A 24,297-nucleotide genomic window follows, 5' to 3' on the forward strand; every position below is an offset into this window, starting at 1 on the left:
AGGCCACGCTAGTTGCATATCTGGACATATCTGTGCCCCAAGTGGATAATTGACAGCAACGTTAGTTCCGATTTTCGCCACGCGCCAAGCTAGCCTTGTCGCACTGTATGTAGAATAGGTAGTTGCTTAGACTATGGATTCAATTTTGGCCACGCGCCACAAAGAACAAAAGCCTTAGAACTTGCCTTAGAACCTTGAACTATGGCCGAGAAATATTCAAACAAGAACAAAGGGTACCTACACTTTACAGTCCTTATTCTGAGGTACACTTGATAGCAACGTTAGTTCCGATTTTCGCCACGCGCCGAGATAGCCTTGTCGCACTGTACATAGGGTACCTATTCACAGAGATACCTATCAGTGTTTTTTTTCTCTTCTTCTGGCTTTACACAGAGAGAATAGTGTTGCTAACTTTGGAATTTCAATTCCGTAGGTATTTTTCATGAGATTCTGGTCAACCTAGTTACAGTACCTACCTATAGTATTAACTACTTTAGTTACTCAATGAAGTAAATTATGTTTTCTAGAAAAATATGGATTATATTCATAATAATTACAACATTCGAAATTAAAGCGGTTAAAATTACTATAAAAAATAATTGTTGAAGTTACAAATTAATTTTTTGTTGAAATACATTTCATTTCACGCAGTCAATCACGGCACGAGTCGATGACAGCTCCAATAGTGACAACATGACAAAATCAAAATCATATGACTTGACTTCTCTTCTCCCATCACATCGACATCTTGCAACGTTATTGATTTGTCTCGGTCTTGATTCTTGCTCGATATAGTTTTTGTGATCATCAGAAATGGCGAGTCAGACACAGGGGATCCAGCAACTGTTGGCTGCTGAAAAACGCGCTGCGGAAAAGGTTTCAGAGGCGAGAAAGCGTAAGTCTTAAAATTGCGTATTACGGGTATGAAACACCCTTTCCTGTTTGCTGCAGCACTTGTTGAAAGTAAAAATACCCTTTTTTTCTTAACAACGGTACTTCCCAATCAAGTAGGTACCTATATAACGAAGGGGCAGATTACGAAATTGTTTTATTCTATCCATTTGCATCACATGATAGTGAATTTAATGACAATATTCTATTGTAGCACACTGATATTTTAGATGACATCATGATAGACTTAGCAATAAATAATCTGTATCTCTAACAACTTTTTTCACTTAGTCTTCAGCACATTGCATACAAGTAGGTGAACACTAGGTTTTTTTAAATTTGATCCTTCTTTCCCTAGGGAAGCCAAAAAAATAGAAAGGATAAATAATTTGACCATACTTAGAGCATAATTCAAACATTTTGGCAGTTATGCTAAACAATTACACATTACTCTGATCCTATGCCTGTGTGTTCACCCGTTGGCTCTAGTTATCAACAACAAGTTCACCCACCCGATTTCTCACAATAATTGGGCTTACTGATCCCATAGACAAATATGAATGTATTATTAGGTATAATATTATGAACCTTGCTTGTGAAACTTTCTGAATGATAATGAAACCCACATTGAATTGCATTAAAAAATTTAACATTTTCATAATATATTTAATTAATATTTTCAATGTATGGATTAAAAATAATTTCTGTGGAAAAAGTTTCAACAAGCCCAGTCTAATCTCATTGGAAATAAAAAATCATGGTTGATTTTAACACCTATACTTATTTATTATTTAGGAAAAGCGAAACGCCTAAAGCAGGCCAAGGAAGAGGCTCAAGATGAAATTGAGAAGTACAGGCAGGAGCGAGAAAGGCAATTCAAAGAGTTTGAAGCCAAGGTTAGTGAAAATTTTTGATTATTACCTATGCCGCGAGACATTTTTAGTATGACAACTGTCAACAAGATAGTTTTGTATGGGATGATGGAACACTTTTTTTTCTTCTCTTGCTAGCACATGGGCACAAGGGAAGGTGTTGCGGCCAAGATTGATGCAGAGACCAAGGTGAAGATTGAAGAAATGAATAAAATGGTTCTGACGCAACAGGAGGCGGTAAGCATATTATACTATTAGTCTCGAACACTTTGGTAATAATTTTTAGATAAAAACATACAATCATAGAATATCTACAAAATGGTCTTACACCCGTATTCACAATCATTACTATGAGGCCTCGCATTGCGCTCGAACGCATAGCGTAGGTTGCACCATTCAGATTACTGAAAATTCACATGACACTGCATTATTGAGTAATCTGATTGGTAGAACCAACACCGGGCGTTCAAGGCACTGTGAGACCTCAGAGTAGTGATTGTGTATACGGGTGTTAAGCTATTATGATTTCTGATTTCCAGATAATATGGGCAACTATATTGGTGATTAAAAATTATAATCTTTATGATATTGGTGCTAATTTGGTTATAAACAATATCTAAATTGACAGATGTAAAAGTAGTTGGGGATCCCAAGGGATTAAAATGGCGACCCTCCCCTAGGTGGCCAGACAACCTCATATAAGTCACAGGGAGCCACTGGATTCAGATGGTGTAAGACGGTGGCGTGTGGATTGTGCAAGCCCCTACAAGACCTATATTCACCTATGTTCAATTTCCAGCAGAACAATTTGGAAATTCATAATTTCTAAATTGGCCCAGCCCCCCAATTGTGTAAGAATAACCATTTCATGGCTATCGCAATCGTCAAGAATTCTGCCCTTTGATTGGCTGTGAAAAAATGTAAACAGCGAATCAACCAATCAAATGGCAGAATTTCTTGACGATTGCGATAGCCATGAAATGGTTATTCTTACACAATTGGGGGGCTGGTCTGGTGGGACTTGCTACAGCTATGGGCTTCTATCAGTTGATGATGATGATGATGAAAAATAGTGCTACTCTTTCCACAAGGAACGTCTGCCGAAAAGTACAACCAAATTAGCACAGTTGTTTGTATAGATGAGGGTTTTTATTGATTTGGTGGCGCTTTTTTTACTCATTATAGGCAAACAGTTGACCACTATCACACCTGATGGAAAGTGATGATGTGAACTAAGATAGGATGCTTCATGGACGACAATGGTATCCTTAGTACATGTACAATACTGTTCCTATTCAACATCTTAATTATAATTTTTCAGGTAATCACAGATATTCTCAACTTGGTGTACGATATTAAACCAGAGCTGCACGTTAATTACCGTATAGCATAAGCAAACTTTATGGTTATGCATAAATTAAACTATTTCGCGTATTAAATCTTTGCGAACACAAATATATTTATTATTGTTATAATAATTATTCTGTTTCTAATCTGTAGCAACTTTACATAGAGCATGCCAACTTGACAGTTAGAGTGCGTGAAATGCATGCAGGTTAATAATTATTAGGGTTGCCATTTGCTGTAAATAAATAATAGCTTAATTGCCATTTTTAATATTATTAATCAGTGTTAACTTATCCAATCGAAATCAGCTCGATATCATTCCAAGAAAAAACGTGGGGATCCGTTTAAGAACACACAAAAAAACTTGTATTTTAAAATTGTATGTTATTCAATGTGGTATGTTGATTAGAAATACATATATGAAGTTTAAAAAATAAGATTTGGAATGTTTTTTTTCTTGTTATGAATAGTATCATTGTCTGTGTACAGTATTAGAGGAAATATATTGCTAATGTAATATTCTTGTTTTATTGCATTTTATTCGACTTTGGAGATCCAATCGGGGCTTTTTATGACAGAGTTCCTGTAAACATAAAAAAACACAAAAATTTTGCTATAGTCTTTAAAAAGCTATCTATTTTTTAACATAATCTTTGTAGGCCCCAAAATCATAAAGAGTACACATTGGCGTGGGCATATTCAACTCGCTTCTTCACGATTTTTTGTTATCTAATAAGATACGATAGATAATAGTAGATATGTTTTTAGGAATGTTAGTTTATTCCGATAGCATGGTAAAAACATAAAAAGCACACTTTCAATAAAAATCTATTCTATTAATTGGTTCAAATCAAACTAAAATTTAACGGCTAGTGCAAAAAATACCTAAAAGTTATTGTGTAAATATTCGGTACATCGCTAAGGTCACGTATTTTGTAAAACAACAATAAAAATAATTTCAAGGAATTCGGACAATTAAAATGAAACAGACAATGGATGATGTAAGTGTATCCAATGCGCATGGCTCCTAGAATATTACGGCTGCAAAACCACGTAGGCAGAGGAGCCACGCTCCTGTGTCGTTCTATATACAATATCCTTGTAATACAAATCGTACACGCGTACGCGTGTATGACGTCTTGCCGTGTTACTGTCGCATGGTTTGTAAGCCTATACAGTTCTCGAACTCTACCCCAATTGCCATGTCGACCTGTCGCGAACTATACATAGATATTAGCAAGGCTTACGTGAGTGTAAACTTCTTTTCGCCAAGCGTCTCCAGCCACGGATAGACAGCTCCAACGGAAGAGAACACGGCTGGCTGGTCCGGCTGGTCGCAGCGCTTTGAGGAGAACGACAGAATGCCGACTAAGCGGCTGTCCATAATAGCCGGCCCTCCTGCGTCGTGCTGAAGTTTTAACAAAACGAAGCACAAAAGCTCTGAAGATTTTCATTTTATTTAAGTAGATACACTAAACTAGCAGATAAACTAAATCATAACTAAATAGATATAGAAGCTCGCCACCATCGACCACCACCACCAGACGACGCCATCTCGCCGGTTTACCTTAGATGTTGACCACATCACTAATTGACACCACCTCAAAACACCGTTGATAGATTTCGAGTACCGAAACAACATAGTCATAAATGTGCATAAAGTTGTCCTACATGAAATAAATGAATTTTGATTTTTTAACGTCAAAGTATTCAATAGACTAAGTACTCTCAAATTTTATTATGTAGAGTGTTTACGCTTGGAAATCTTGGGACGCTTAGGCTGATAGATGGGTATTTAGGGACTTTAGTTACATATCGTATAGGTATACGGTTTAGATATCTATCTACTTACGTTACAAACATTCTTGGCGAGTGTTATGTATCCTGCACAGAAGTTAGTTCGTGTGACAAGATTTCTAGAAAATAATACCCGATATTATTTAGTTGTTCTCTTATAGCGGATAGCCACACCTACTCCTTTAGAGCAGTTTGGGCAATGAAAATGAAAATTGAAAATTTGTGTACAAAAACTATGTCAGCATACAATTTTGTGACGGGAGCCCTGAAGTAAGTTTAATAAACCTGTGGCTAATGCAATGGTATCATTTCGGATTATATAACCTTCTTCCACGATAAAAAATAGCCTATCACTCTCCAGGGCTGAAACTAAGTGTACTCATGTAAAAATCATGTTGATCCGTCGCTCCGTTACGACGTGATTGAAGGACAAACCAACTAACAATGACACTTTCGCATTTATAATATGGGTAGTGATTGTAGTCTTTGGTAGGAAAGTCAGCCTATTATACCTGTGCGCAGATTCATCCCCTCCATTTTCGTCCAGATCTATCGGATACCAGCAGCTGTAGCTGTATTTTTCCTCCAGCTACCAACTAAATAATGCAATAAGTATTACCGTCCGTAAACTTCCTGGCAATCTGCAAGGTCGTAAACAGGCAGATCCAACTTCTGGAGGAGTACTTGACCGCCTAAACCACCCGAAGTCTGAAATAAGTTATAATTTGCTATCCAAAAACATTTAAGTTGGTACATACCTACCTATTCATATTTGCCATTCAGTGTAATTTGCTTATTTCACGTTCGTTCTAGCTACTTACAGTAGCAGGCTTTGCCATCATATTCTTGCAGTTTGAGCGACCAGCTCATTGAATTTGCTTATTTCACATTCGTTCTAGCTACTTACAGTAGCAGGCAAGAAATATTGTGCATCGACCTAGAATGAGATTTCGGCTTTGTAGAGCGTTCTCTTTCACTCATACCTATGTGACGTTTTGTCGTTCTCAACTACAGAGACAACGCTCTACGAAACCGCTATGTCTATTTCTTTCTAAAGGTCGATGTATGTCCGTACCTACTGAACGAAAAGTCGTGGGTTCGTATACCTATCGCTTGGACGATTCGCCCAAGACCTATCGTGCATCAGGAATCTCTGTCTATACAATTTTGGGGTATTTTTATACTGTCACTTTACGTTTGAGGGTATCTAACTGCCAAGTCAAGCCTAGAATACTTAATATCATTAACTATTGTGCTGATTAGAAAAGTTGACCTAACTTGGTAACTGAATGAGTGACGACTGACGACTCCTGAGGATTACGACACAGAGAGACTAGAGATACCTAAATTATGGTAGGTACTGGTCGTTACAGCGTCACCGGTGGGTAGGCGCTTAGCGCTCGCTAAAAAGCAGCTACAGACGTTCTAAACAAAACTTACCAAGACCGAACCCCATCCAAGAAATGTTATATTGCTATCAGTTGGCACATTTTTATCCGTGGAATAATCTATCTTCGCTACTCGTATATATTCTTTTTCATACGATATGTTTTTATGCAATCGTAAGACTGCAAAATTGAATTCCAGAGTATTTGGTTTATAGTTGGGATGGAAGATGATCTCTGTAACTTTGTAAACCTCGCCACCGGCGGTCGCGTTGGAGGAGCCGATTCGGACAGTTAACATTTTGACGTATTCTCGAAAGAATCTGTTATTATATTGCCTGTGGGAGCAGAATACCAACATTATTTTGTGTTAGATTACAGCGCCGGCGCGTGCGAACAAAAGCTTGCTCCCTTAGCCTTTTATAGTATCCATATCCATCGGCCATCAGTCACCTTGCTGGTTGGTGGGCTAGTCATTTTCCAGACTTTTTTCTGAAATATGGAGGTTTTTAGTGGAGTTTGAGTGCGGATTGGAAGACTTCACAGTTCACACACCGCCGAGAACATTTTGACGAACTATTAAGCATTATTTCTCACAGTGGTTTTCTTCACTGTGATATTTAATAGAAAACCCATTATTCCAAAAAATCAACGAAGTAGCATTATTTAAATTTCTTACAGCTGTAAACAGTGTGCAGCCGTTAAAATCTTGTCAGAGTGGATGATAGCACCGCCGCACCACAGCTGGTTGTTGACCAGAAGAGCAGCAAGAAACGGGTAGTCCTCAATAGTAGCCACCTCGTCCGCATTGTAAATTCGACGGAAGCGGCGGTCGAGCGGCGGCTCCGTGGTAGTCTTTGGCGCTGATACATAATATAAAGTATTTGTGGATGATAAAATCGAGAGTATACCTACTGCTAAAACCCGATAAGTCCCTCCGAAACCAGTAAAGTGTTATTGGGTTTTAACAGTAGATACACCTATCCTCGAAATATTTTACATACTTACTACATAATAATATAACAGTCTAGCTGGCCCGCCCTGGCTTCGCAAGGAAATACCTTTCAATTAGAATGAGTCATCATGTCGTTGCTACAGAACAGGGAATTATCATATCTACTTCTAACGATAATTTATTTATCAAAATCTAAAGTTTACCTACGAGGAACCACAGAATTCAGGCGACGCAAGACCGTGGCGTGAGGATGTTCCTACAAGAGACTAGCAGTGGACGTCTATCGGTTGATAATGATGATTATGTTTACGAGATACGACGACACAGATGAACGTATACAAACAAACCTATATTGCTAAAATTATAGCTCTTCTAAAGTCGGGTAGAATGATAAAAAGCACCGCATACTTACTACCAGGGGTTATCACATTAATATTTCTTCTGAGAGGCAACTCGATAGGGATTCCTTCGTATTCCCATTCCTTCTTGTTACTAAGTCGTCGGAATATTTGCTCTTCTTCCACTAATTAATGATTTAATTATTTTAAAAACAATAGGTTAGGTATAGTTACCTACAACTGTCTACGAGTAGCTGTACCTAAGTATAAACTACATGAATTTCCGAGATCCCTTATTCTAAAATTGTCTAAATCCATATTTTTGAATTGGTGTAGCCTCAATTCTCCTTACTTGTATGGAACTACTTAGAAGCTGTAGGAAATAGGAGGTACTCGTAGGTACCAGCGTCACGACTACGCTGATGTACATATAACGATTTCCGTGATGTACCTACCTACCTAATCGATTTAAAAAAGTGACATATTAGCCTATTCTCTTTCCTATTAGGGAGAGCGGAGTTCAGTCCCGGACACGCACCTCTAACTTTTCAAAAAAATTAAACATCACTTGCTTAATTGTGAAACAAAACATCGTGAGGAAACCTGCATGCCTGAGAGTTCTTCTGCATAAATAATGTTCTCAGTGAAATCTGCCAATCCGCACTGGGCCAGCGCTGACTACAACCTAAACACTTCTCAGACACAACTCTGAGACATTCTGAGATCAGGTGACTCGTGCTCAGTAGGAGGCTGGCGATGGGTTGATGATGATGTATTTATATCATGCAAGTTTTTGGAAGAGATATATATATGTCCGCGCCGTGTATCATCCTTGTATCACTTTTGTATAAACTGTGCCCAAGATATCCTTTGCTTTACGTCATAAGACTCTATAATGATTTGTTCAATTAGAATTGTAAGATATAGTAGGTACCTAACTTACTGTCATCTGACATTCTGGATACATCAGTTGCGCTATCCAGGTGCGCTAAAGTGCTTATAAACATCATGATAAAAGAGCTAAATAAAATTAAAAGTAACACCATTTCTATTTTTTGCTCTTCCTTCGCAGCTCTTGGTATTTTTATTTTTATTTATTAGGAGCAATAGTTTCTGTGTTGTATTTTGTTAAGGTGCTCCAGATTTAAGATTTAGTAAGCTTGTAACTTTTTAGCATACCTACATAGGTATAAATAAGATTACAAATCTAGTTTTATGAAAGAAAACATTAAATGAAACCACATGCCAGCTATAAAACATGATTTATTGATACAAATGTGTATAGAACAGGAACAGTGTTTTAACATTCGGTTCAGTTTATTTTAGATAGATACCTAAGTACCTAAGACGGTAGGTACTTAATATAAACCGTAACCTCCCCAGCCGCCGTATATAGATTTGGCGATGGGGACTTTAATGATTGGTTCGACAATTAACGGTTTGATTATAGGGATAGGTTTGACAAGGATACGGGGTATGGTGTAGCCATGGTTGACGATGCTGGATCTAGCCTCTACAGCGGGTAGCAGCAGAGGAGATACTGTGGAAGAAACGTAACTTCAGATTGTGCATAACATACAGGCTACTGGCTAGGCTGGGCTCTTGCCAGCTATGTTAGGCAAGTTGTGTTCGGGCAGGTCTAGGAACGGGAGAACCGCCTCAGTCGAGCTCTCTTCACGCTTCCCTTCACTGGAAAGGGAGGTTTATGTCAGTTTGTACTGAATCACAGTTCTTGGAAATGGAATGTTACTGAGTTAAGGATCGTATTGGTTAGCTTCTAGGATTCACCATAATCTTAAGTGTCCAAATGTGAATGATTAAAAGTCAATTGCCTTACTGTTCTAGGAGAAAATATCCTAATCTGCCTAATCACTACCCATGTTATAAATGTGAAAGTGTGTTTGTTTGTTGATTTGTCCTTCAATCACGTCGCAACGGAGCAACGGATCAACGTGATTTTTGCATGGGTAGGTACACTTAGTTTCAGCCTTGGAGAGTGACAGGCTATTTTTTATCCTGGAAAATCAAAAAGTTCCTACGGGATTTCTAAAAACCTAAATCCACGCGTACAAAGTCGCGGTCATCAGCTAGTACACCTATAAATCATTTATTTTAAGGAAGTATTAAAGTGCAAGCAAACTAGTCAGTTGTGATGTAGGTACTACCTTTATCGTTGCCCACTCTGGTGTGATGAATGATGATGGACTTATACCAAATCAGTTAAATGTAAGCACGACAGTTTGTTTGCACCTTTATACTTTATAAATATAAAATAATATATTATGTATAACATTATATTATATTTAGGTTACCTAGTCCACTCAAACCGGACGGAGCCGGGTGAGCGAGTGACATGCCGATGAGAGCAAGTACTATAGCCACCTGAAAACAAAAGAAGTCTGATAAAATTACAGTAATAGGTATAATTATTTTACTCTTATTGTAATTCCATACAATTTTGGTACATTGATACAAAAATAAAAATAAATAAATAAAATAATTTGTAAGTAGGTAAAAAGGTAAAAAGGTAAAAAGGTAAAAAGTCAGTAAAGATTAAAAAGTAGCTGTACTTGAGTGAACCTAGTTTCTAATTTCCACACACGCAATGCTATTAAAGTCGATAACGAAACGGCACAATATTACCTTCTCTAGAAGGTAGGTTTCCTTGGTTTTATTAATTTTACTTCATTAATAAACTAATTCTAAACTCTAAACTTACTTATTAAGTATAACTATACTTACCTACTTAATAATTAAGTTTAGAGTTCTGAAGTTCAATTATAGTAAATTACAAAAATAATAATATCATAGGTAGGTAGGTACTTACAGCGCACTTCATGTTTGTATTCAGGTACTTCTTTAACTAATAAAACTGCACCAAACTGTTGGATTTCACAAAAATCCCGCAAGTATTTATAGACTGCGTTAAGTGGTTCACGCACGGATAAACATACATCCTGACAATAATTATAAATTATAATATTACTGCACAACAAACTACGTGCTAATTAGGATGCTAAGGACCTACCTAGGCTATGACTATACCTACTATAGTTTGATGCTGTGGAAGAGTTCCTGAAACATGTTCCTTTACCACAAAATACACCAACAACCAGATTGTGTGACCAACACAGATTTTATACAGTGGTTCTGGAAGCTCTTAGGTTTTTCACTCGAGCCTAAGCAAGTGGGATAGAGATAGGTATACAAAGGTGTTTACCTAAGTGCCAAGTCCTAAGTCAAAAAATGATCAATCATAGAAGAGAACATAAAAAACGAATCCTGAAAAAACTGGACAGTTGCGTGTCAGGACTCGGAACACTCGAACACGGTCTCGCAACCAGCCTAGTTTGGTAAAAAGTTTAGCGGCCAGTGTTTCCTAAACGATAGTTTTTTTCCAAAACCTGACTAAGAATCTTATAAAGTATACTTACTTATTTCAAAATACCGAGATATTTAACCAGGACTTGTGGGGATTCCAATTTTTTTCGATTACAGAAATTATAAGAAAACAATTCGATTTCTAACAGTTAGGTACTTAGATAACAGTTCGGACGTACACCATCGAAATTGTGTTTGTCGAGTGTTGACATACGGTGGTGAATTTCAATATCCACTGCACCTAATTTCTGACGTTCACAATATGAACTCATAAGTGAGCATAAAAAATGTAAGTAGATAGGATTGTTTTATGAAAATAAATTCGATGATCATAGGTATTTTATTTTTTAACATAATACACAATCAATTGCCTTCAGACTTCTATATTATGAGAAAATAAATACCTACCATAAAGTTAACAATGTTTTAAACTATATCTATATAAGATGTTAACTTCAATCCTTCCATTTATCATTATCGTAGTCCCAATGGGAAGAGATGCCGTCAATAGGGTTGACTCGTAACTCTAGCATTCTTCGCAACTGTGCCTTCTGCGATTCCTTCGAAAATGAGCTCGGAAGCGGCTCAAATACTGAAACAGTTAAATCTTTTAGGCACCTAAGTACTTACTTACTAAAAGATAAAATATGTTTTAGGACACCCACTGAGTAGGGAAATTATCAGATGACGCGACTTGGTGTTTGTCAACGAAACAAAAAAAATAGTACTTAATTGTACATTTGTAATAAGTATTTCATATGTCATTAGAAAAAACCAGCCAAGTGCGAGTCAGGCTCGCACACTGAGGGTTCCGTACTACAGTCGTATTTTTTCGACATTTTGCACGATAATTCAAAAACTATGATGCATAAAAATAAATAAAAATCTGTTTTAGAATGCACATGTAAAGCCCTTTCATATTATGATACCCCACTTGCTATAGTTATCTTACTTCGAATATTGAAAATACTCATTATTAGTTCATGACCACAATTTAATTTTTTTTGTGTGATCTAACCCTAAATTCACGGATTTCAGATTTTTCCCCTAAAGCCAGCTATAAGACACACCTACCTGCCAATCATGGTTCTAGGTCAACGGGAAGTAGGTACCCTGTAGGTTTCTTGACAGATAGACAGACAGACAGACAGACAGACAGACAAACAGACAGACAGACAGACAACGAAGTGATCCTATAAGGGTTCAGTTTTTCCTTTTGAGATACGGAACCCTAAAAATAACTTGAACTTGCGCATGTGATTTATCGATCTATCATCTATTTAGATTTTAGAAGAACGAAATGAGGCGCGTCGACATACTTCAACTGTACATAAAAAATTCGTTATCATTTTTTAACTGCTACTTACCTACCTACCTAGGGTACCTAGTGTACCTACAATATTATAATTTCTACGTAAACATATTAGGTAGGTAGGTATAGTAAGTAACTCAAAAATTACCATAATGATGACAAAACATGGCAGCCCAGAATGCGAATGATGTGATAAAGAATACATAGCCGAGGATTAGCTTCCACAAGCCAGTTGACGCTTGGAATTCTGCGAAAGTTTGGCAAAAAGAGGCGCGATACAGTGCCTTCTTCTCTTCGCAGCAGAGCATTCGCCAATCACCTTTCTCCTTTTCTTTAAGTGCCTAAATCAATTTCGAGCCTGAGTAATCTTTGGTAAAAAGTAGAGCGGTGAAAGAATCTTTGTTAAAAAGTAGAGTGGTGAATGAAAGGCTAGTGGTTCAGATTCGAGAGGTCCAGGGTTCGATCTCGGGCACTCACTTCAAATTTTTCGGAGTTACAATGATTACATATCACTTGCTTTAATGGTCAAGGAAAATATCGTGAGTGAATTCATATGTCTGAGAGTTCTTCATAATCTCTCAAAGGTGTGTGAAGCCAATTGGTCGCAATTGGCCAGCGTGGTAGACTATGACCAAACAAACACTTCTCATCTTGAGAGGAGACCCGTGCTCAGAAGTGAGCCGGCGATGGGTTGATGATGATGATAATGTATGTCCTTAATTTCACAATCAAGGAAGTTGATCAGAATGCAGTTATTAAAGAATATTGTGATCTATCGTTCTAAACGACCATTAAGAATAACCTACCAACATCAGGAATAATAAATGTTAGATTTCGATAGTAGCTGCTAGTAGGTACAGTGGACTGAATTTTTGGGATTGAGTTGAGATTTGATGAGTATAGGTACCAAAGCTATTCATAAATATATACCTACTGATCTTACTCACACAAATATCTCTAGTCATTTCTTTGAACCTTACTGCAGGGAAGGGAAAAAGGACATCGTCTTTGTAATTCGCGCAGCCATTTATACCGTGTCCGACAATCTCTCTAGTCCCAGTTCTGCAGCAACCGTAAACTGTTCTAATGTTTTTTGCCCAGAGAATGAAAGTACCATGAGGCTTAATGAACGCATACATTTTTCAATTTCTAATGTAATATTAAATTAATTATTATCTTTATAAAAAATCCTCACAAATATTTATATCTGACTACGTTGACAATTTGACAGTGCAGACAATTTTTTTTTTCATGGTTTTGTGGATTAATGTCTGTTTTTATTTATATAAATAGTTATTTATAGTTACTATCTATGATATAAAAAACCGGCCAAGTGCGAGTCAGACTAGCGCACCGAGAGTTCTACAGAAGAGAAGAAAGTTTAAGTGTATACCAATTTATTTTACAGGAATCAAACCTGTATGTTGTATGTACATATTATGGTTAAAAGCAGGTTAAAAGTCTACTTTTTAGCCGACTGTGACTAAGCCCAAAGGAGGGTTATTATTAAGCTATTCTACTGATCGCCATAGATTTGCTGTTACTCGCGTTGAGGAGTTCCATCCTCTATTTCCGAAACCGTTTATCAAATCTTCACGAAACTTACATGGTACCAACCTGAGAAAACAAAAAAAAATGTATTAAAAATTTATAGAAAATCCCTAATTTTTTGCGGGATAAAAACTATAGATACCCTACACGTTAACCCGGAGTATCAGTTACCACTGTACTAAATTTCATTTAAATCCATTCAGTATTTTTAGCGTGATGCGCGTACAGACAGACAAACACACAGACAGACAAAAATTCCAAAAAAATAATATGTTTTAGGGTTATCGATAATATGCACTTAGGTAATGTTTCCTCCGATTAAAACTTTCCAAATATACATATTTAATGTAGGTACAGAAATCGTTCAGTTACAATTTTATTCTAAGTATAGATAGTTTAAAAAAATTGCGAGCATACGAGCAGGTGGTTCACCTGATGTTAAGTGATTACCGCCCATGAACATTTGCAGAAGGTACCTACCTACCAGAGGAACCACCAATGCGTTGCCGGCCTTTCAGGAATTTGTTGGTCCGCCAGTTGAATAACCTCATCTTGTAATATAAAAAACTGCTAGTTAGAGCGTTGACAATAATTTCAGATTTTTCGATTGGTAAACTTCGTCAAAAAAAATACGGACGGGATGGTATTTTTTTCGACATTTTGCAGAAACTATTATGCATAAAAATAAATAAAATCTGTTTTAGAATGCACAGTACACTTAATGTAACTTATATACTTATTTATTGTTATTCATAGAACAACAAGATTTATTGAAAATCAATTGAAAATGAAGTAGCGACTACGAAAGGGATATTTTCGATAACAAACGTAAAAATACTCGTAAAGTTTTATAGACATTTTATTCCTACATGAATTTATACATAACTGTTTTAAACTTATTTCGAATTTATGTAAAAGGTAATTTTAACATGTTTCCTTTCAAATGCAATATTTTTATTTCAATAGTTTTTAATTATCTAGAATTAACTCAGAGTCTTAATAAAATGCCACCGATTGAAGAAACCGAGATTGTAAAATCTGAAGCCATTATCCGTAACACATTTAATAGTCTCTTTTACAATCTTAAATTGAAACAGATCAAAGAAAACACAAAGTTAAAGGAATATTTAACTATTCACAAATATTTTACATCTCTTGCGTTGCAAGATTATGATACTTTAACTAAAATTGCTCGAATCGTTAGAGTAAACGGTAAAAATATGAATGAAACCGCAGATTTTATGGGAATGATAAATAATATTTTTGCGCTCAACCAATTTACAGAAAATAGTAAAAATAAATCAGCAGATAATGATAAAAATGTAATTACATATATTTTATATTTTTTGGAAATTCTAAAGAAATTCAAGGAGATAAATAATGTTGATAAAGTTTATCTAAATATAAGTACTAATATTTTAAATCTCTTGAAAGAGCATGGAATAAAATCTAATGACTCGCTGAATTTTTATAAATCTGACGAGAATAACATTCTAAATGAAAACGAATTTTGGGGTAGGTACCTTCAATTTTTGTTTAATTTATTACAAACGTAATAACTAATAATATGTATACATATTTATACTAATATTTTTCTTAAATTTAGAGCCCAGTGGCCGTCGAATTTTCAAAGGCGATAGAACCAAGATAAAACATTTTCCATTCATGGCGTCCATCCAAATCTTCAATAACTTTCACTGCGCTGGATCGATAGTTAAATCTGACCTGATTATCACAGCTTCATCGTGTTTGCAACTGTAAGCTTCTCATATTATTATGATAATATTATAGGTACCTAGGTGTTTCATCTACTTCAGTCTCCTCAATATCTCTTATCTCTTCAGTCAGCGAAGAGACTGAAGAGATATTTATCTCAATATCTCTTCAGTCTCTTCATTCGTATTTTTGGATTCAATAAAATTGGATTATATTGAGGGTTATCTTTACATTTATCATCATCCATCCATCACTGGCTCACTACTGAGAACTGATCTCCTCTCAGAATTAGATGGGTTAGTCCACCACGCTGGCCAAGTGTGGATTAGCAGACTTCACACAACTTTGAGAATTCTCGGCCATCCAGATTTCCTAACGATATTTTCGTTCACTGTTAAAGCAAGTGATACCTATTTAATTGCCTAAAACGCATACCCAATAACTCCGAAAAGTTGAAAGAGCGTGCCGGGGTTCGAACCTCAAACCCCCGAATAGGAGGCCGCTAACTTAACTAAGACTAGGCTAATATCGTTATATCTCTTTATCACTATTTTTACATTCAAGGGCGTGGAATAATAGATTTTTTCGAGAAAATCCAGCTTTTCTGTCAGCTCGTGTCGGCAGTAGCTTCTACAGTGGTGGTGGAGAAGTGATTCCTATACTCGAGATATACTTTCATCCCAGCTATAATCCAAAGAACTTGAGAAATAATATCTGTATGTTACGACTGGTCAGGCATTTAAACTTTAGGAGGAAAAGTAGAAGAATTAAGAAAATTGATTTTGATAGACAACCTTCAGGTATTGATGTGACCACTCCAGGCATAACTATTCTAGGATGGGGAGCAAAATCAGTAAGACCTTGTAACTAATATTTTTTTACATAGTTTTACAACCTTCATGTAAAATATGTCGCCAAATTTAAAAAAAAATAACGTATATAAAAGGTACAAATACGAATATGTCTATTAGTTAATCCGGGGAGGATAAACATATTTGATCGATGTATTTGATACCCTTTATTTTTTTTTATTTTGTAAATTAAATATTGTATGATGCCTGACAACGACGAGACAATTTTGTTCCATAAATTTAGGTTTTTTTATAAACTCCATGGGAACTCCTTGATTTTCCTGAATAAAATGTAAGTAGCATATCTATAATATCTTAAAAATACCAAAATTCTTCAAAACTGGTTAAGCGGATGGGCCATGAAAATTTGATGGACTGCCAGACAGGTAGACCACACTACGGTAGACAGACACTTTTATTTTAATATTAGGGATTCGTTGAAAACTTTAATCATTTTGTACGTAACCAATATAATATTTTTTAACTTTTTAAATATTTCTGTTCATATAGCACAGCCCTATTATTGGTAACCCTTGGAAAAATGTTTTGTCATTTACTGTCCTTCATGTATATCCATTAGAAGACTGCCAAGACGTTTATTCAAGGTAACCGTTATACTATTCTTTAGGATTATCTATATTTAATTAAAATAATATTATCTTTATGATTACTTATTGGAATTTCAGAGAATATGTTACTAGGAAGAATTTCTGTGCTGGATTTATTTCTAGAGGCGGAGGGGCTTGTAATGTATGTTACACATTTTATTTTATCTGTACCTACATACCTACTTAATTATTAACGAAGGAGTGATACAAAGAGGGCTTAGATGACCTCTGCCATAATTAGTGATTTCTGTGGTCTAGTTAATTTTTGGTAGATATAGATATTGATATTTGGTAGAACAAGATGATAGAAACAAACCAACAGTTTTAAAATTGATAAATTTCTTGATTCAACAGAAAATCAATATTAGAAGGTAGGTAAATACAACTTTGGAAAATAACTTTTCAGCGTGACGTTGGTGGTCCTGGAATAGCAGATGGTAAATTGATGGGCGTAATAAGTTTTGGATCTCCCGTATGTGGGACACCAGATGCTCCAACAGTGTTTACTAAGTTAGGCTACTACAGTGATTGGATTGAAGAAATAATGGAAATGGTTCGTATTTCACTGTGTTTTACAAATAAATAAGTCGTGCATAAAGGCACTAGAAACACTTAAAGCCTAACGGTACCTACGATTTTTTTTCAGGATGTTCCGATCTCTAAGAAGAGAACAACTATCAAACCATTGTATGATCCATTTACAGAACCACCTTCGTATTCAACTCCAAAACCAACAACGTTTAAAGTACCGCCGATTAACGAAGGAACAATGACTCCAATCCCAATAACGGTCATCGACAACCAACTTCGTATTTTCGATGATAACGTCTTTAAAGATTTCTTAGCTACCATGTTTCACAGCGAAGAAGTAGCTGAAAATCAAGAAGCTGTTGCAGAGAGTATAGAGCTTGAAACCACAATCAAATACGGAACAAAGTATTATGAAGAAGTAACCGAAATATCAAAGCGTATTACAGAATATGAAGACGTTTCTACAGAGGAAAGTGGTTCAAGATATAAAGATACTGCTGTCACACTAATTAATGCTGAAAATCAGCAAATTGCTCATGAATTTGACGAAGACATAGAAAAGTCTATTGAAAACGTAAGCTTGGACAAAATTGTTAAGGACGAAGCAATGGCAATCCCAATGGTTGCTAAAGAGAGTGAAGGTGCCAATATAAGCTCCAACGGTTCCCATAAATCTAAAAATGAGAGTGTATTTACTTTACTCTATTTATCTGATGATGAAAAAAAGGGCAATGTAAAGATGATACCAGTAGACGATAATAATATAATTAATGATGAATGGGAAGAATACTTTCCCGGTATGAGCATTCCCGTTAATTTTGATGACTTGACAAGGGCAAAAGACAAAGTAGTTAGTGTGTTGCCTGAAAGTGATTTATTTAGCTTGCTATCGGAAGTTATTGGGCAGGAAATTCCGAATATATAGATATTAATTCTTAAAGTGTTAAATAGTTATTTTCAACTAGGTATAGGTAATAGTTGTCGATTTGTTGATCTCCCATAGGATCTATGTCAAACTTCATAAATAATAAAGGAATATTGACTGGAGGAAGATTTTATATCTTACCTATAGATCATGGCTGCGACTTCATCTGCGTGCATATGAGTTTTTAAAACTCCCGCGGGAACTCTTAAAATGTACCTATGCGTTAATTCCATATCAAATTTCAGCCAAATCGGTTCAGTCATTGCGGCGTCATTGAAAAAGTCAGTGTTACCTAGTTACGTACCTACCTAACAAACATTCAAACATTAATTTTCACATAATATAATAAATATTATTAGGATTAGACTATCTAACCTGCCTCAGCTTTGCTTGGATGGAATTGCTTAAAATTACAAAATATAAAAGTACTTATTCCACAACAAAACACCTATGTACCCCCGCTATTATTCCAATGTTACCCGTACCAACGGGTTAACAGATTGACAGTTCCTTTTGACAGCATTCTACTCGAATTCGATCGATTCGGGGGTGGCCGGTGGTGTTGAAAAAATTGTGATATTATTTTCCAAGAGCGACCCTCTTCAAAAAGGTAACATATTATTGAACTAAAACAATTGTTTTTTGTAAGCAAAGTGTTTAATTTGTTACTATTATTGGAAACATAAGTGATAATACGATTCAATTCTAACAGGTATGGAAATGTCACTGCAATTCTAATTTCAAAACACTATTTTTCAACCTAAATAACTTCATATGTTTTAGTTACTTCGTATTGCATAATATATAAATTAAACTTACTACCCAAATTGAATTTGAATGAATTAAGTGAAAGACGAAGAAAATTTTCGTTATGTGTTACATAACGAAAATTTTCTTCGATCGATACACATAACCTATTAATGTTATCAGTAATTTTATCTTTCAAGCCCTGTGATACCTGCTTCACAAGGCTAGACTTAAAGTCTATTTTTTAAGGCAGTGTCTAGACTGCCACAACTCAAGTGGTTGTTTAATAAAAAAAATTATTCTACCACTAATGAAATTATTGGTTTTTGGTTCCAACTTGCGAAGGTTCTATTGATCAATAAAAAAAATCCTGTAGCAAGTTATAACTTTTAACTGACTGTTAAGTTTTAAATGGGCTTCTCTAGGAGGTGAGCTAAGAGAAGCAATATTTATAAATTGTAAATGCTCCTGGTCAGTAGGCACCTTTAGCTTTAGTTTGTAGGGTAGGGTCTGATGAACGTGTGTCTTATAAGATTAATAGTCAGCATCTGGTTAGTGTTCGTCATAAAACGGATTATATTTAACCAGTTTTTCCCTGTGACTTAAAATATAGACTAATTCATAAACCCCTTTTGCAGATGGCGAATATTCTTATGCGCCGTGTATTGTTAGATGCAATCCGGGTGCCTACCGGAACAAGGGCTTCTAGTGAATTGGCTAAGGTAAGCTGCAAGTTTATAATAATCAAAACTTCAAATGTTTTTAATGAAAATAAAATAAAAATAGCCTTTATTTCAGAGTGTACAATTTTTTAAGTTATATTACAGTTGTTTGCATCACAAAAAGTCTCTTAACTTTGAGTGCCTCACGGCAAAGGCCTCCTCCAACTGTCGATAGTGCTTCCCGTCCTGTGCCCACCAGCAAAATAAAATGTTTTTGGGTTCCATAAATAGTGAGTGCACCTGAGTTTGCGCCATCAATATTTTTAAACAAACCAACATATTTGAAAAAGTTTGTCCTAAAGACGTTAGTTTCGCAATTTTGTAGTTTTTATATGGTTTATTTACACACAAAATTGCCTTAAAATTTGGACTAGAATAGAGATATTTCAAGAGTCATAACTTTCAAAATAAATATAATATTGTTATATTTGTTGTTGGGCATCTTCATTATAATAAATTGATAATTGGCTTAGTTTTAGAACTAGAGCAACAAATAATAGAATGATCAGTGTAATACTTTTGTATGGAGAACGTATGCACATATGGAGAGTTCCATGGAAGCAATCAGCTTGGAGTTTAGCTGCCCTCAGTGCCACAAAATACAATAAAAATATTGTGGCATTAGCATAGTTATTGCTAAATTTTACCATTTGAAAAAACTAACTGCTAAGTTTTTTGTTGGCTCTACTCAGTAAAAGCTACGTTCGGAATGTGACACAATAGTAATGGTTTTTATGTATACAGTAATTAGATAAGGCAAGCTTTAAGTAACATTTTCAATAAAAAAATTATGATATAATAATTATTATTGATTGATTGATTTATTTCTCATAATAGGTTGGCAACCGTGAGTGGGTAGGCTATGGCTTCAATGGACAGCCAAACTATATGGACAGGCCTGACTACCCCCTTCCTGCTGTGAGGTTCCGCCCTGACACACCAGATATCAAGGTACGTAGTAATATTAATAAATAAATAACTAAATAATAATAATTTTTTATTTATCACTAAAACGAATTTAAACAATTGAACGTATATATAATAATAATAATAATAATAATAGTAATAATAATTTTATTAGTTGCATGCATTAACTTATCGGAAAAATATTCTTTGATTAAAAATGTCATAAACACTTGGGACACATCAACAATGACGATGTCCTCTGAGAACCCATCATCATCATCATCATGGAACCCATCATCATCATGATCAATCCATCGCCGGCTCACTACAGAGCACAGGTCTCCTCTCAGAGTGGGAAGGTTTTTGGCCATAGTCTACCATGCTGGCCATATGCAGATTGGTAAACTTCACACACCTTTGAGAACATTATGGAGAATTCTCAGGTATGCAGGTTTCCTCACGATGTTTTCCTTCACCATTAAAGCAAGTGATATTTAATTACTTAAACGCACATAACTCCGAAAAGTTAGAGGTGCGTGCCCGAGATCGAACCCCCGACCTCCGATAAGAAGGCGGACGTCCTAACCACTAGGCTATCACAGGCTCTGAGAACCCAAAATAAGCAAAAAACTTCTATAGTGTGGTTATAACTACCCATATTATAAAATGCGAAAGTGTGTTTATTTGTTGGTTGTGCTTCAATCACACCGCAACAGATCGACGTAATTTTTTGCATGGATAAAGTTTAACACTTGGAGATTGACATGGGCAACTTTTTGTCCTGGAAAATCAAAGAGTTCCTACAGAATTTTTAAAAATCTAAATCCACTCGGACAAGGTCGCGGGTATCAGGTAATCAAGTATATGTATGTTCAGCAGCTCCCCTACATGACAAAAAAAAGTTCCTTACATCCTTATAATCCATAAAAAAATTATAGGTCCTCCGTGAAAAAGAAAAGGGTGACTGGCGCAAACTGACTGTAGAAGAGAAGAAAGCCCTCTACCGCGCCTCCTTCTGCCAGACCTTCGCTGAATTCCAGGCCCCCACAGGACAGTGGAAGGGAGCCCTGGGCTGGGCGCTCGTCATTGCTTCCATGTCCCTCTGGGCATACATGGGCATGAAACTCTTTGGTATGTGTTATAAAATTTGCCATATTTTGTGACGCAATAGGTTGGTTAGGTTGTTAGTTATAATTTTTACTTCACTCTACTTCAAAAGGGAGGCACATGTGGCCTTATTGTGGCAATGCATATCAATTGATTGTGATTGTTAAGCAACATTGACCACAGGATGTGAACTGGATCGGTGACTGATTTTGAAGGTTCAAAATTAGCCTTTTTATTTTCTCCCCACCCTGGGAGTGATAATAACCAAGACCAGCAATGGCTTAAAGTGTAAGCCGTCGATGCCGATTATTATCACTGACATCTGATAATAACTGTAAAACCTAAGAGTCGAAATCTTGTTCTCTTAGAATCCGGGAAGTGGGAACCCACTGCATTATTTTCCCTAGAAAACTCCAACTATTGTGTTTAATGGGAACACAACAACGAGGAATAAAGAAAAGAGCAAATTTCTTTTTTAGTTTTTTAGATATTATTCATCACCATAAACATTAAATAAGTTCTGGGTTTTTTTAGCGTTTAAACTACCGTGAGTGATTTCCATTATAAATAATATCTGTCCCGGCTGTACTCACGTGTTTAGTCGACGTTAGCCCGACTAAACACGTGAGTACAGCCAGGACAGATATTATTTATTGTGGGTTTTTGCTTAAAGAATCTATTTATTTTCAGTGTACTCCCCTCTGCCTGAGTCGTTCAGTGAGGAGAGCCAGAAGGCACAACTGAAGCGTATGCTGGACCTGAAGGTCAACCCTGTGGATGGACTATCCTCCAAGTGGGACTATGAGAACAACCGCTGGAAGTAAACTGTAAGTGAATATGTATTATACAGAGTGTTATTAGAAGAATAGCAAAAACGGAAACCGTTGATACTAGTACTGATGATTACTGATGAAATACCAAAAAAAACGCGAAAAATAAATTAAAAATCCTTTATTTTTAAAAGTTCGCAACATATTGCAAATAAAACATCTGATTAACGCTAGAGGTCAACGAACGTTGCGTAGATAGGTGCCGTGGGTTCAATCCCTGCGAGTATGCGGAGCATTGACCCCAAGTTTTAAATGCATTGCGGGTTTGAAAAATACTAAATCATTAAAACTACTAGTATAAGGCAAATGGTTATTGGTATATTGTGTTTAGGTAGTATAATAATTTCGCTTGCGTTCTAATTACACCCTGTATATACCAGAACACCACCCAAAGCGACAGTGAAGGGGTATGGCAGTTCAAATTGCATTAGGATTAAGGGTAGTTTGTCAAAACAGTCAGAAAAATAACATTACTTTATCTTTGCAGGTCCCTTTGGTGCTTGGTTATTTAGGGGCTTGCTAGCGATAGAATAGGCAATGTTATTTAAGTGAATAAATCTGTAAGATAAATAAAACGTGATTCCGGTTACCTACATGTTTCTTTCATTTCTATTATTCCATACTTACTAATATAGCTTACATCTTAGAGATGGACAAACCTATTCTGGACATTCATAAAAAGTTTCCACAGGATTTTTAATAACCTAAATCCGAAGTAGGAAATAGTTAATTATTGTATTTAAAAAAATCGATCAAGTGCGAGTCGGACCCGCACACGAAGGGTTCCGTACCATCGTAAAAAATACCACTTTTAATTTTTTTTAATTTTCATGGCAGCCATGTTTGAAACACATTTTGTGATCAACTCTCTATCTATTACGGTTCACGAGATACAGCCCACAGACTGACAGACGGACTGACGGACAGCGGAAGCTTAGTAATAGAGTCCTGTTGGCACATTTGGCTACGGAACCCCAAAAAAGACATCAAACTGGACACTCTATTTCCCAAAAAAATACTAACTGCATCAAATAATAAGTAAGTACACCAAATAGCCAAGTAGAACGATATAATATCATCTCAACTCCACGTACCTAGGCTTGTCTGCCCTACTCCTACCACTTACAGTATGTGGCAGAAAATATTGTACATGGACCTTTAGAAAAAGATAGCGGTTTCGTAGCGTTGTATCTGTCGTTGAGACCGACAAAACGTCACACAGGTATGAGTCACAGAGACAACGCTTTAAAAAACAGAAATCTCATTCTAAAGGTCGATGTACTTCTTGCCGACTACTGTATTTTATTATTGGTTATTTTTGTAAAGCGCGAGGCGAAGGAGTGAAGAGCCGACATCCGTAGCAAAACGAAGGTAGAGTAGTGTAGGTGACGGTGGGGCGAGTTTTCTGGCGTATCAGTACTCTTACTACCGACTGGTTAAGAGTTACGTTTGAGTATACACATCTTGTCACTTGGTGAGAAAAATATTTCGAAAATAAAAATACTCGTTAGAGTAAAATGGAGGT

General features: G+C 36.1%; 5 protein-coding genes across 7 annotated transcripts; 3 read left to right on the forward strand and 2 right to left on the reverse strand.

The window, feature by feature from the left end:
* Positions 1-709: 709 nt before the first annotated feature.
* Vha13 (V-type proton ATPase subunit Vha13) lies at positions 710-3,627 on the forward strand. Its single transcript, XM_034969989.2, has 4 exons — positions 710-895; positions 1,687-1,787; positions 1,902-2,000; positions 3,085-3,627. Exons 1-4 carry the CDS (start codon positions 814-816, stop codon positions 3,154-3,156), a joined length of 354 nt encoding a protein of 117 aa, XP_034825880.1. The 5' UTR covers positions 710-813; the 3' UTR covers positions 3,157-3,627.
* On the reverse strand, positions 3,481-8,552 carry LOC117983431 (uncharacterized). Of its 2 annotated transcripts, XM_034969979.2 has the most exons (8): positions 8,529-8,552; positions 7,660-7,770; positions 6,972-7,155; positions 6,348-6,630; positions 5,527-5,615; positions 4,963-5,026; positions 4,358-4,518; positions 3,481-3,693 (listed from the first exon to the last, which is right to left on the reverse strand). In XM_034969979.2, exons 1-8 carry the CDS (start codon positions 8,539-8,541, stop codon positions 3,648-3,650), a joined length of 951 nt encoding a protein of 316 aa, XP_034825870.2. In that variant the 5' UTR covers positions 8,542-8,552; the 3' UTR covers positions 3,481-3,647. The 2 variants fall into 2 exon arrangements, with proteins under 2 accessions (XP_034825870.2, XP_034825871.2); XM_034969980.2 differs by lacking the exon at positions 7,660-7,770.
* Positions 8,553-11,410: 2,858 nt separating this feature from the next.
* Positions 11,411-13,424, reverse strand: LOC117983434 (cytochrome c oxidase subunit 4 isoform 1, mitochondrial-like). The gene is made up of 3 exons (XM_034969986.2): positions 13,226-13,424; positions 12,427-12,619; positions 11,411-11,558 (listed from the first exon to the last, which is right to left on the reverse strand). Exons 1-3 carry the CDS (start codon positions 13,415-13,417, stop codon positions 11,422-11,424), a joined length of 522 nt encoding a protein of 173 aa, XP_034825877.1. The 5' UTR covers positions 13,418-13,424; the 3' UTR covers positions 11,411-11,421.
* Positions 13,425-15,197: 1,773 nt separating this feature from the next.
* LOC117983427 (uncharacterized) lies at positions 15,198-18,487 on the forward strand. The gene is made up of 7 exons (XM_034969973.2): positions 15,198-15,344; positions 15,436-15,586; positions 16,110-16,398; positions 16,907-17,001; positions 17,083-17,146; positions 17,411-17,557; positions 17,651-18,487. Exons 2-7 carry the CDS (start codon positions 15,495-15,497, stop codon positions 18,458-18,460), a joined length of 1,497 nt encoding a protein of 498 aa, XP_034825864.1. The 5' UTR covers positions 15,198-15,344; positions 15,436-15,494; the 3' UTR covers positions 18,461-18,487.
* A 460-nt stretch (positions 18,488-18,947) lies between these two features.
* Positions 18,948-23,365, forward strand: LOC117983433 (cytochrome c oxidase subunit 4 isoform 1, mitochondrial-like). 2 transcript variants are annotated; one of them, XM_034969982.2, is made up of 6 exons: positions 18,948-19,070; positions 19,846-19,929; positions 20,767-20,880; positions 21,774-21,966; positions 22,633-22,769; positions 23,260-23,365. In XM_034969982.2, the coding sequence occupies exons 2-5, from the start codon at positions 19,846-19,848 to the stop codon at positions 22,764-22,766; spliced, it is 525 nt and encodes a 174-aa protein (XP_034825873.1). In that variant the 5' UTR covers positions 18,948-19,070; the 3' UTR covers positions 22,767-22,769; positions 23,260-23,365. The 2 variants fall into 2 exon arrangements, with proteins under 2 accessions (XP_034825873.1, XP_034825876.1); XM_034969985.2 differs by lacking the exon at positions 18,948-19,070 and adding an exon at positions 19,151-19,172.
* The last annotated feature ends 932 nt before the right edge of the window (positions 23,366-24,297 follow it).

The sequence above is a fragment of the Maniola hyperantus genome, chromosome 7 (genome assembly GCF_902806685.2).
Source record: "Maniola hyperantus chromosome 7, iAphHyp1.2, whole genome shotgun sequence".
In the NCBI taxonomy this organism is placed as follows: Eukaryota; Metazoa; Arthropoda; class Insecta; order Lepidoptera; family Nymphalidae; genus Maniola; species Maniola hyperantus.

Bases quoted from the DNA above. Each gene is read 5' to 3' on its own strand.
- LOC117983434 (XM_034969986.2), bottom strand. From the start codon at position 13,417: ATGTATGCGTTCATTAAGCCTCATGGTACTTTCATTCTCTGGGCAAAA. The intron at 12,620-13,225 runs GTGAGTAAGATC...AAATTGATTTAG, and splicing joins AAATGACTAGAGATATTTGT to GCACTTAAAGAAAAGGAGAA. The intron at 11,559-12,426 runs GTAATTTTTGAG...TAACTGTTTCAG, and splicing joins CATGTTTTGTCATCATTATG to TATTTGAGCCGCTTCCGAGC.
- LOC117983431 (XM_034969979.2), bottom strand. The intron at 6,631-6,971 runs GTAAGAAATTTA...CTGCTCCCACAG, and splicing joins GCTGCACACTGTTTACAGCT to GCAATATAATAACAGATTCT. The intron at 5,027-5,526 runs GTAATACTTATT...ATTATTTTCTAG, and splicing joins TGCCAGGAAGTTTACGGACG to AAATCTTGTCACACGAACTA.
- LOC117983433 (XM_034969982.2), top strand. From the start codon at position 19,846: ATGGCGAATATTCTTATGCGCCGTGTATTGTTAGATGCAATCCGGGTG. The intron at 19,930-20,766 runs GTAAGCTGCAAG...TTCTCATAATAG, and splicing joins CTTCTAGTGAATTGGCTAAG to GTTGGCAACCGTGAGTGGGT. The intron at 21,967-22,632 runs GTATGTGTTATA...ATTTATTTTCAG, and splicing joins CATGGGCATGAAACTCTTTG to TGTACTCCCCTCTGCCTGAG.
- LOC117983427 (XM_034969973.2), top strand. From the start codon at position 15,495: ATGGCGTCCATCCAAATCTTCAATAACTTTCACTGCGCTGGATCGATA. The intron at 15,587-16,109 runs GTAAGCTTCTCA...TTTACATTCAAG, and splicing joins GCTTCATCGTGTTTGCAACT to GGCGTGGAATAATAGATTTT. The intron at 17,002-17,082 runs GTAACCGTTATA...TTGGAATTTCAG, and splicing joins TGCCAAGACGTTTATTCAAG to AGAATATGTTACTAGGAAGA.
- Vha13 (XM_034969989.2), top strand. From the start codon at position 814: ATGGCGAGTCAGACACAGGGGATCCAGCAACTGTTGGCTGCTGAAAAA. The intron at 1,788-1,901 runs GTTAGTGAAAAT...TTCTCTTGCTAG, and splicing joins TCAAAGAGTTTGAAGCCAAG to CACATGGGCACAAGGGAAGG. The intron at 2,001-3,084 runs GTAAGCATATTA...ATAATTTTTCAG, and splicing joins TTCTGACGCAACAGGAGGCG to GTAATCACAGATATTCTCAA.